Below are 11,873 nucleotides of genomic sequence, written 5' to 3' on the forward strand. Positions count from 1 at the left end.
CAGAATCTGGAATCCATGATGTTACAACTCTGATTACAGCTCAACAAGAGGTGTTGAGGATGGGAAAAAATAGTAGAAAGATAGGGACAGCTTGGGCCATCCCAGAAATGTAAACAATTTCAAAAATGGTGCAGAGGCTCATGAGGGAGAGTGATTCTAAAAAAGTCCCCACCAAAAGTCATAATTCTCTCAGGCCGCAGGGTTCACATAGGGTGTAAGTCCCTCCTTCGGAGGTTGCTTTGCTCCCCCAAGGAGAGAATTAGCCAAGTCAGACTCAAAACACATCTTTAATTGAACCAAGTGCACAAATTTGGCATATTTCCTTCCAGGAGGCTGCCTCTGGTGGCCAAGATCTTTGACCTTCCAGCGGCCAAGGTGATTGTTATTGGCGGGTATCTGTGCGGGTACCCGCTTTGGAAGGCGGGTACCCGCCAGCGGATGCGGTTGCGGGTGCGGATGTCTGCTCCAAGCTAAAAGTGGTCGCGGGTACCCGCACCCGCGCGGGTACCCGGGATCAAATTGCCCATCTCTACTCTGGGAGGAACTCATATTGCTCCCAGATTGCAACCGGTCAATCTGGAAACTCAGATTTTTCCAGATTTCACAGGGAAATGGAGGACTGGAGGACTTCTTGTCAATTTCAAATAGATCTGGAATTTCAGATTTTGTAGGGAAATCTGAACTTTGGAACTCTGGATCACTTCGGGGATCTTTGGGGACCCAGATTTCCCTGCAAAATCTGGAATATGGACACTCAGATCTGACTTTCCAGATTGGCAGGAAGTCCTCCACTTTCCCGTCGCAATCTGGGAGCAATCTGAGAGCCTCCCAGAGTCTCAAAGCCTAAATTTCCCTGAAAAATTTTGCTCAGATCTGGGTCTGGAAGGGGTTCCCAGATTGAGGGGAAGTCCTCCAATCTGGGCTCAATCATACCAAATGCTATATCTGCCTAGATTGGAGGACTTCCTGTCAATCTGGGAACCCAGATTTTTCCAGATTTTGCGGGGAAATCTGGGCTTGATCTTCCCAAATCCTAGATCTTCCCAGATTTCCCTGCAAAATCTGGGAAAATCTGGGTTTCCAGATCGGTGGGAAGTCCTCCATTTCCCTGCGAAATCTGGGAAAACCGGGGTTTCCAGATTGGCAAGAAGTCCTCCACCTACAAAATTTGGAAAAATATGAGTTCTGCTGAATTGTTTCCCTGAGAGGCCCAATGATAAGATTATCGCCAGAGCTGCATCGTCATCATCTTGCTGGCGCCTGCGAGCGTGCTCAAATTGGAATTCCAATTCCATGATGGATGAGGTGGTCCTGATGTCAAGGTAGTAGTTGATTTGATGGGTGTTGCGGATGAGGCCGAGTTGCTGGAATACCTGGGGGTGTCAATCTGGCAGGTATTCTGGCATCACAAGCCTGCGGAAAAGCTTCTAAAGCTAAATATTACAAGGTGAGTCAGATCTGGCTTTACAAGTGCCAGATCTGACTTTACACAGCCGTGTAAATCAAAGGGAAGTCCTCCATTGACGGGAAGTCCTCCGATATGTGTGTATTTTTGTGGTACAGGATGAAGCGGAGCCAATGACAGTCCCAAATAATTAATGGGAGGGCCAGTTAAACCCCAGAAAAAAAAGCATTTACATAACTATATGGTCTTGTGTGTCTTTGGTCGCAATTGTTGTAGTCTGTTACGTAATGTGTCATTACGTTACATCCTACATGTCCAGGGTAAGTCATACTGTCATGACTTACCGTAGACATGGGACTTTCCCATGTTTCCTCGACTAGACAGCGTTACTCTATTACATACATACTACACAGTAGCATATATATATAGAGCATGTTTTTCCCACTTGTTGTATTTTCTCCATTCATTCTCATTATTCATTCCTCTCGAAATACATACTCTCACTTTCAGGCTCTATTAGGTTATGAGCATTTATTCTCGCATTTCTTCAGTTACAAAGTTATAAAGAGTCTTACAAGCAGTTTTTTTCCGCATACATCATTAGTGAAAGTCTATATCAGTGTTGTGTCGTGTTGTGTTGCGTGTGTGCAATAGTATAGTGAAAATCAGAGTGTGAATATCTTAGTGTTGTGTTCTTTTATTGTCTTAGTGTATAAACTTCTTTGAGTTATCTCTGTACCTTGTCTATATCTCTCTACCAGTGTCATCCTACGAATCTCCTCGATATGGCACCGGTCAACCGATCTCCGAGCTCCATCGCCACTCGATCTTCGAACGCGGCAGCTGCCGCTTCCAGCAGCAACGCGGCCGGCAAGAGAGTCGCTCGTAGCCCACCTCCGACCTCGGACGATGAAATCGACACCGTCAGGGCACCTCGGGAAGAACCACGTCAGCGTGCTCCGGTAGTCAACCTCCCGGAGGACGATGCTCCCGCGCCCCCTGATTTCTCGTATGCTTTGGATCCCAGGAACAAAGACCAGATTCTCAAACATGCCCATCATCTGTTCCCGGAGGCAAAGAAACTTGTTCCGTCGGGTTCCAACTTCCGTACTTGGCTCATGAAGATGGAAGAGCTTGCGGATTTTGCTCTGGACTATCGAAATTTCTACTTTGAAGATTTTTCTCGTCACCCGGTTGACCACATTGCTTGTGTTATCTTTCGCATAGCCTTATCCGATGAGATCAAAGAAGACATCAACCATCGAGACTCCTGCTACGCCATCATGATATCCATTAGGCGCCGTTTTACGACTTTTAGTCGTGCAGCTCAGATCAACCGATGGGCCGCATTAAAAGCAATTCCGTGCGACCAGCAAACTCCGGCCACAACCATTGCAGCCACCTATCGTCGACGCCTATTGGATCTTAAGGAGTCTGGAGCTGCTCTGACTCAGGATTCCATTTTTGGAATGATGCTTCAGGACTCGATTGCTCAGGGCTCTCCTTTAAGACAAGAGTTTGATTACAGAGTGGATCATGCAAGAGCTAGCGGCGCGTCGTCAAATCCCACTGCTCTTCGTCGAAATGATCGATTTATTAAACGACTGTCAAGAAAAAGTCCGCGGTCGTGAAGCAGCTCATTGAGGTCCAGTAAATCCTTCGACTTTTGAGGCTGAACCGAATCTGAAGGCGTCTCGCAGCGATTCGATAGAAAGTCACCCGGACAATGTCTACACGATGGTCACTCGTCCAGCAAAGTCCAAGAATTCGACCTCTCAAACCAGGAACTGCTTCCGCTGTGGTTCCGGTAGCCACCTAATCGGTACCTGTCCCGTCCCAGAGTCAGCTGCGAAACCTTCGGTAGCAAATCATCAGACCCAGAACCGTTTGCAAACACCTCAATATCAGGCGTACTATCCAATCCTTGCCCCGCCGGTTCCCGGCTATGGTTTCCAACAGTTCTATCAGCCGATAGTCCACACTGGTAATAGCCCGGCAAACCCAGGACGCGCAGCTGACAATTATCGGCCTGTTTACCCACAGGGTTATCAACCTCAACCTGCAGCTCGTGAAGCTTCAGCAGAGGTACCACCCGATGTACCTCAGATGTTTGTCATGCAGCCAGCGCCACCAATGTATCCTATGCCTCAAGAACCATTGGCGATGTTCAGCATGCAGCCAGCCCCCCTCATGTACGCAATGCCTCAAGATGCGCCCCCGCCAAACAATGTACAACCATTGGCCCAGATGTTTGAGGTGGATTGCGATGTCAGTACGGCTCAACCTTTGTTCAGCAATCTATCGTTCTCGGCTGCATCCCCGGCTCCCTACGCAGACAGCCCTGCGATCTTTGACACCGGAGCAACTCATCACCTGACCGGTGACAGGTTAGCTCTCACAAACTTCACGCCGCTTAGTAAACCCATTCCCCTCCGTGTAGCCACTAATGGCCCCGCTCGTTTCATTACAGCGAAGGGAACGCTAACTTTCCCGGGGGCAAGTTCAACCCCTACATTGATTAATGACGTCCTGTACTGCCCTGATGCAGCGCATACACTCATTTCACCGGCGGCATTAAGATTGGCCGGCTTTTCTCTCTCTTTTCGGGATGACTCCTTTTACATCTCTCGAGGTCGTCACTTTTGGACTCGCTCAACCCTCAACCCCATTTCCAGGAAATGGGATCTCCCGGCTCCGTTACACTCGTTTAGTTTCTCAAATTCTTCTGTATCTCCTTCTTCTGTCATTCCCTTGTCCAAATCTTCTGTGTCCTATCCAACCACTGTCGCTACCGGTCTTGTCTCTCATATTACACCTGTTGTTCTACCATCGTCATCTATCGCACCACCTGTCAAGCAGCAAGATTGTACTGTTCCTTCATCCGTACCACCCATTGATGTATCTGCTGTCGAGTTGAAGAACGAATTCGTTCCTTTTGAGTACACTGTTCCCGCCGCAACCTCCCGGCCATTTGAAATGCCTCATTTAACGGCAGATGAATCCCTGCTTCTGCATGTCCACAGACGTTTCGGACATGCCAGTCTTAGAACCATTCGCAGGATGATGTCGCTCGGTGTCGCTTTGGGCCTTCCCAAGACACTCCCTCGCGGAGAAATTCAATGCCCCTCTTGCATGATTTCTAAGAGTGTTAACCGGAATACTCTGACCTCCAATCGACGTGATTTCCAACCTATGGATGCATGGAACGTCGACCTTGTTGGCCCTTTCGAGCTTGCGGCACTCGGCGGTGGTTTATATGTACTGACGATCCGCGATATTGGTTCTGGATATGCTGAAGTTAAAGTCCTAATAAAAAAAAGTGAGGCTTGCAATGTACTTCAAGACACCATCTTACGCCTAGAGCGCCGTACTGGACGGTGCTTAAAGATCCTACGTTCCGATAATGGCGGCGAATTCAACAGTAGAATTCTTGCCAACTTCCTAAGCTCGAAGGGCATCACCACTGAACGTTCGGTCGCTTACCATCACTACCAGAACGGGACCATTGAACGCTTTAATCGCACTCTGCAGGATATGGGCAGAACTATACTCTTAGATAGCACACTTCCCAAGGAATTCTAGGGCTTGGCTTTTGTATGGGCATGTTATACACTGAATCGCATTCCTAATGCAGCTAGTGGTGAGATGATACCTTTTGAACGTTTTTTTGGGATCAAACCGAACGTCGACCGCCTACGCCCGTTTGGTTCTTTGGCTTATGTTCATGTGCCTGCCGAAAAACGTCGTAAGCTGGACGATCGTGCCCTGCGAGGTTACGCTGTTTTTTATCTCCCTGACTCGAAAGGTTGGGGCTTTTGGATCCCTGATCTTGGGTCTTACTGTCATTCGGCTGTTGCAACGTTTCCCAATTTCCCCAGCTCTATATCTTCATCTCCATCTTTCTCGTTCGCAGACTCTCTCGTGCTACAGCTGGGAAGTTTTGAAGATGAGGAGTTAGTTCAGTCGCAAGACGAGATGGTCGACATTATCTGTAACCCTATCCCGGAAATTCTAGACGCGTCGGTTCCGACAACCTACAAACAAGCCGCAAAGGACAATGACAGCACGAAGTGGCTAGAGGCCATTAATGAAGAACTATCCAATCTTCGGCGTCTGGGTGTCTGGTCAATTAAACCGATACCCAAAAACACTAAAATCCTTCGTGCTAAGTGGGTCTCCGCCAGAAAATTATCGGCGGCTGGGGTAGTGATCCGCTTCAAAGCTCGGTATGTGGCAAAGGGTTTCGCGCAGATAGAGGGTGAGCACTTCAACGGTACGTTTGCTCCGACGGCTACTTTCGTGTCAATGCGCCTTGTCTTGTCTATTGCGGCCATGAACGGGTGGCCGGTTCATACTTTTGATTTCGTTGCCGCCTACCTTAACTCTCCGATCGATGAGGAAGTATGGGTTGCACCCCCTGAGGGCCTTAATGTGCCTGCTGGACATGCCTGTTTATTGCAAAGGCCCTCTATGGCACTCGCCAGGCGGCGCGTTGCTGGTGGCAGCACCTATCGGCAACTCTTGGAAGGCTTGGGTACGAAAGTTCTCAATTTGATAACAGCGTTTATGTACTCCGCAAACGTAGCGGTCCCTCTGTCATTTGGATACATGTGGACGATGGGATCGTCACGGGTTCTTCTTCTCAAATATTACGCAATCTGGAGTCGGCTCTCTTGGACAGTTTAGAAATTAAATGGTCGTCTTCTCTTTCCGACATAGTAGGCCTTAAAGTAGCCCGTGATACCACAGGTTTTAGTCTAGGACAGCCTAAACTTGTCTCTAAACTCCTATCGCTACACTGGGACGGAGCCAGCCATGCCAAGACGCCCCTCCCGGTGGGAAATTTGCCTTTATCCTGTAGCGAAGGACCGGGATTGGACCCATCCAAGTACCTCTCCATACTCGGTTTCTTGAGTTACCTTTCGGCAGGATCGCGCCCGGACATCACCTTTGGGGTAAATTTTTTGTCTCGGTTTTCAAAATGTCCTGGCACAGAACACTGGAAATGTATTCATCACCTCGTGAACTTGGTGGCGGCGACAAGGGACCAACAGCTGTTCCTCAAACCCAAACCCTCCAGTCCTCGCCTGGTATGCTTCGCGGACGCCAACTGGGGGGGCGAGTTCTCTCGTTCTAACTACGGTATTCTAGTTCTATTCTACGGTTGTCCAATACACTGGGTGGCCCGTCGCTTGGCCACGATAGCGTCTTCTACGGCACATGCAGAGTATATGGCTCTAGGCCATGGTACGAAACAACTGCTGTGGATTCGCCACCTACTTACCGATATGACTGGTTCTGAGACTACTAGACACTTGTTCTGCGACAACCAAGCGGCCGTAAAAATCGGTTCGGATGAAGCTTCTAACAAACGGACCCGCCATACTGACCGGGAGTTCTATATCACAAATCAGGCGCTTTTTCGGAAGCAAGTGACTCTCTCCTGGGTCGATACCAAAAACCAATTTGCAGATATTTTTACAAAAAATCTACCGGTCATTGCCCATCAGTATCAATCTCGGGTGGCTCTCGGAGCAGTCTCGTCGAGTGGGGGGGTGTTGTAGTCTGTTACGTAATGTGTCATTACGTTACATCCTACATGTCCAGGGTAAGTCATACTGTCATGACTTACCGTAGACATGGGACTTTCCCCGACTAGACAGCGTTACTCTATTACATACATACTACACAGTAGCATATATATATAGAGCATGTTTTTCCCACTTGTTGTATTTTCTCCATTCATTCTCACTAGAGGCTACGGCGGCTTCGCCGCTGTGGGTATATGTTCAAGTCTCAACTCCAATCATTATAAGAAGTGATAAAAGCTTATCCCAAGTCAATTCCTTGGGAGTATTAAACTAAACCAGCCTAACTTAGCAACATAACCCCTACCAAACAACAATCTACACAATGATCACTACCTAATCAGTACTGCCCGCTTTTGACTCTCTTGATGTTCCTCACAGTACAATGGCCCGGTTTATACTGTCACATGATTCACCCCCAGTCTAGAAATTTATGGCCTCAGTCACAAACTCTGACTATACAACAGAATGACTTAAACAACAACAAAGTAATATCACAGAATCTATGGATATCTTTTTCTTTGGTCCTTATTAAGCCGGGATCATCTCATTACAACAGAAGCTGACAACTTGGGCGCCAATTCTATGTGTGATGGAGCTTAACCTCATGTCAATCTTATTTGTTGGCTATCTAGCGCAGGGTTGACAAAGCGTGATTAAATGTGATACTACATCGCATCAAAAGTGATTAGAATTATGCGCGGCATTTGTCACACGTAGCCCTTCACGGAAAGTTATGCATCATATTGAATGCCGCCTGCGACCCAGTCCAAGACTACCTGGTTGTAAATTAAAAAATAATTTCTATAGCTTATTGTATGATACACTTCTTTGTGCACATATTGACACCAACAAGGAACCCCAAAAACCATGCTTGGAAACCTGAAAGACTCAAATTTAAGCCTATTGTCGTGTATAGCGCAGGGGAAATAACGAAGTTGACCTAAGCAACTGGGTTAGTGGCTTGTTGACTCGCATAGCTTCCTGATATTACAAACCTCTTGAACTCCTGTGATACATTATTGGGGTCCAAGGCCGCGCGCATCGCCGGCAGTCATGGAAAGCTCAACGAATTTGCCGACAGCATTCACAGGTAGGTGTTTATTTTCTGATTGAACTGATTCCTTCATTTTACGAAGCGGAGTCGCCGATATGACACTGTTGCGTACCAGGGTCTAATGAAAGGGTGGTGTGGCGGTGGCGGAATAATAGCAAGAGTCGTTTGGAGTTAGACAAACGGTGGTGATGTGTGGCGGACGGGACGGGCAGTTGTGTGGTTACGGTTGGGCTTGTCAAGGGGTTACTGGGTTTGTTGCCTGAGCGAAGGTGCCTTGGCGATAGTATGTCATTTTGGTTGTCTCGTGGGGTTCCGGCTCGTATTATAAATGAGGCAGGTGATCCTTTGTCTTTCTGCTGGGGCGACCTGGGATGCTGTAATTCCAGCTACCATTCGCCCCCAACCTCTCCGCTTTTGCAAGTGCGCAGTTTGAGAGGCGAAGAGTGGGCCCCCCACTGGTCACAGCCTGTGCTGCGGACCGGGGGCCTTCAAGTCCATCACTTTTGACCCGTGCGCTTGACACGGGCTGGGTGGTGAGCCTGTGGACACAGCACACTTGCTGATGTTGGAGGGCTAGGTTGAGGTTTCTGTTGGTGGTTTTTCTTGTTGTGTGTGGGTGAATTTGTTTTTTTTGAATTTTCCTTGTTGTGTTGGAAAACCCATGACGGTTTTTTTTGCAAGTTTTTGTAGGGGGGAAACCCTTGAATTTTTTTTTTCCCCATTTGTTGTATGAGTAGGGAAAACCCCTGAATTTTTTTTTTTTTTGGTCTCAATTTTGTGTGTCTTTAATAAACTTGGATTATTCATTCCTCTCGAAATACATACTCTCACTTTCAGGCTCTATTAGCAATCACACAATCAATTGGGGTTGAGCTACAAATGACTGAGTGTACTTCTCTCAGGGCTCGCATGTACCGTGTGGGCTGGAGTGATGGACGCTCGAGAGTCCGGAGAGCAGAGGATGACAGCTGGGTGTCCACGCCACCCCGGAGATTTTCACTCCTCGGACGGAGGCTGTCTGGCGCGGTGGAAGCTGGTTGCCAAGTGGGAGTCCTATGACTGCCAAGAGGACAACAGCACGGCTTGAGTCCGCCCGGGGGGCCGGAATGGCGGCGCGACGGGCTGATGAAGGGTGGGAAAGCCCACACAAGAATGCGGGGGTGTATTTACATAATTGGCGGAGTGCTCACATCCTTCAGAGGACTGCTTGCCAACTCGGGCATCAGATGATCCCTCCAGTTGAGAATGGTCTGTTTGGTCCGCCCAGCGGAGTGCTTGGCTGCAAGATAGCTGGAGATATGTAAGACCGACCCAGAGTGTTTTACGTTCCGCACGGAGAACGAGCCGATATGTGTTAATGAGCTGCAGTCTCTGTGTTTGGGAGTAGGAAGCGTCTCAGGCTCCCAGCCAGGAGGAGCTTGCTTATAACCACCGTACCCTTGCTGGAACCTGTCCCAGCTCAGATCGACTCTTCGGCCAGACATCTTCGTTTCATATTCCAGGACCCCCACTGCAAGGTTTGTTTATCCCCTCTTCTCGTCTCCCCCCTCCCCCTCCGCGGATTCCGGTTCATGAAGGAGTCGAAAGCATTCTGAGCAAGATCACGAGGCTGCCGAACCCCAGCAGGAAGCTCGACAGGAGTCACCCAGTAATCGACATGGCTCCATGATCATGAGCCGCCCATCTCTGATAAATAAATAAATATTATAGCTTTGAATACACACCCTAGTCTCCCCCAGGCGGTGCCCCAGCCCACACAGCACTCCATCCCAGACTGAGAGGACGAGGGGGCCCCTGACATGGAGACACACACACACATCTAACAGAAGAGAAGACTCCACACTGAAGCCCTGGGAAGGCGCCAGAGAACCTTGTGTATACCCGGTCTACTGACTATCGCTGGTCACCCCATCCTCTAACTCTTCGCTCCTCTGCCGAGCTCGTCCAAAAAAAAAGAAGAAAAAAAGAAGAAGACTGGTTGCAACACATTCCACTGACCGAACATTCCCTTTCGCCCCTCCCCGGCCTCTTCAGAACGACCAGTAATACCCCCCGCAAAGAACACTACCCGCAATACCTTATCATCCAAGGCACTCGACCTCCTAATATACGCTGAAAAGAAAAAACACTCAAACAAGAAGAAAGCGCCCCGATGGATTACGACCTCAGCGATTTCTCGCCTACACGAACCGATCCAAGAACCTGTCCGTCCGAGAAGCACCGCCCCAACGACGAGCGGGTGATCGAGCAACCGCCGGAGCTCCCGCAGCTGTTCAAGGCCTGGATCCCCTCGCCGGAGGCCCGCTGTCGCCACTCGGCGCTGCTGGCGCCCGAGCCGAGCCCGGCAAGACGGCGCCGCTGGAGCGCATTCGTCTCCAACAAGCCTCTCTCCCCCTCCGCCTCTGCCTCCGATCCGCCGCCGCCCCCGGAATACGCTGCCCTCTCCAGCCCATCTGCCCCACTACCACTCCCTCGCACTCCTCCAGCCCGCCCCGCGGCCGACTTCCGGCGCAGGCTTTCCAGGACGATTCCCGGCCCGGCCCCGCCGCGGAACCCGCTGGCCAGCAGAGCCTCCCGCTCGCCGGCGCGGAGAGCCTCCCACGCCCCGTCCCCGCCATCCCCGCCCCGCTTCTCGTTCTCGCTCCCGAGCTCGACCGACGAGTCTGGCTGGACTCAGGCAAAGAAACACCACTCGCTGCGCTCCCGGCTCTCCTCGCTCCTCCACCTCTTCGCCAAAGACCCTCCGCCACACACGCCCGCGGCCCGCCCTCGCCCATCATCCGTCTTCCTCGCCCCTCCACCCTCCCACCCGCGCCCGTCCTCGCTCGCACCCCCGTCCCTCGGCCCCCACTATCGCCCCACCTCAGCCACCACCCCGGCCGCCCCCAATCCTCGGTAAGACCTCCTGCCCCAAGGCCCCCACCGCACTGTGCTGAAAAAACCCTGCTTCGCTCGCCTCAGGATCGCGGAAGAAGACGACGACGAAGAAGACGCCGCGGTCCGCGACGCCAACCGGCGCCGCGCCCTGGCCGATCTCGAACGCGGCCAGGTCCGGGACAGTGGAGGGGCGCAGAGGATCAGACAGACAGCTGGCCGGGTGCGGGGCCGGCCCGCGACGCTTTCCCCCCTCCTCCTCCCCCCTAACCCGCAGCTCATGGTTGCCCTAGGTCGGTAATCTCTGCTCTCTCTCTCTGTCAGCTTCCAGCCATCTTGCACCACTAGATCATGTACATCTTCTGGCGTCCATGGCATACGCCCTCGTTGTATGCACGCCCATCTTCCCAATTCTCCACCCGGCTTGCTTGCCTACCGCGTAAGATTGCGGCCCGAAAAAAGGGGGGATGAGACGGATACTCGGGGGACGCCCCACAAGATAAGCGTTATGTACGTCGCGGCTGATGGCTGATGCTTTGGGATGTGTATGTGTGTGTACAGACGCCGATGAAACGAGCGTGGGGCCGGAAGGAAGAGGAGCCGGGCCGGCGCAAGCCGGGGCCGCCGACGCGGCGTCTGACGCCGGCCATCGATGGCCTCATCCTCACTCCCCTCAGCCAGCCCTCCACTTCCCCCACCCCCATCCCCGCCCCTCGGTTCCCCTCCCCAATCCTCCAGAGAACCAGGTAAGCTTTCCTTCCTCCTCCCCTCGCCAGAGGCTGGATGACGGGCCAGATATGTCGTCGATGGCCGTCTGCGGGGCCCTCTGCCCAGGCAGCGCTCCCGCCGAGTTTCGGGCGGCCAGGGGGCAAAGAGAGCAGTGGTTTATACATCCATCCTGTGCGGCTTTTCCCCAGCCACGTCCGCTCGGCTGTTGAGGGCGGTGTGC

The 11,873-nt window shown here is 51.3% G+C and overlaps 2 protein-coding genes across 2 annotated transcripts; one reads left to right on the forward strand and one right to left on the reverse strand.

The window, feature by feature from the left end:
- Nucleotides 1-9,103: 9,103 nt before the first annotated feature.
- Nucleotides 9,104-9,534, reverse strand: PtA15_12A71 (uncharacterized protein; the record flags this gene model as incomplete). The annotated part of the gene is made up of 2 exons (XM_053162232.1): nt 9,104-9,172; nt 9,241-9,534. The coding sequence occupies 2 exons, from the start codon at nt 9,532-9,534 to the stop codon at nt 9,104-9,106; spliced, it is 363 nt and encodes a 120-aa protein (XP_053025641.1).
- Nucleotides 9,535-10,202: 668 nt separating this feature from the next.
- PtA15_12A72 (uncharacterized protein) lies at nt 10,203-11,225 on the forward strand (the record flags this gene model as incomplete). The annotated part of the gene is made up of 3 exons (XM_053162233.1): nt 10,203-10,432; nt 10,499-10,945; nt 11,012-11,225. 3 exons carry the CDS (start codon nt 10,203-10,205, stop codon nt 11,223-11,225), a joined length of 891 nt encoding a protein of 296 aa, XP_053025642.1.
- Nucleotides 11,226-11,873: the final 648 nt, after the last annotated feature.

The sequence above is a fragment of the Puccinia triticina genome, chromosome 12A (genome assembly GCF_026914185.1).
Source record: "Puccinia triticina chromosome 12A, complete sequence".
NCBI classification, from domain to species: domain Eukaryota; kingdom Fungi; phylum Basidiomycota; class Pucciniomycetes; order Pucciniales; family Pucciniaceae; genus Puccinia; species Puccinia triticina.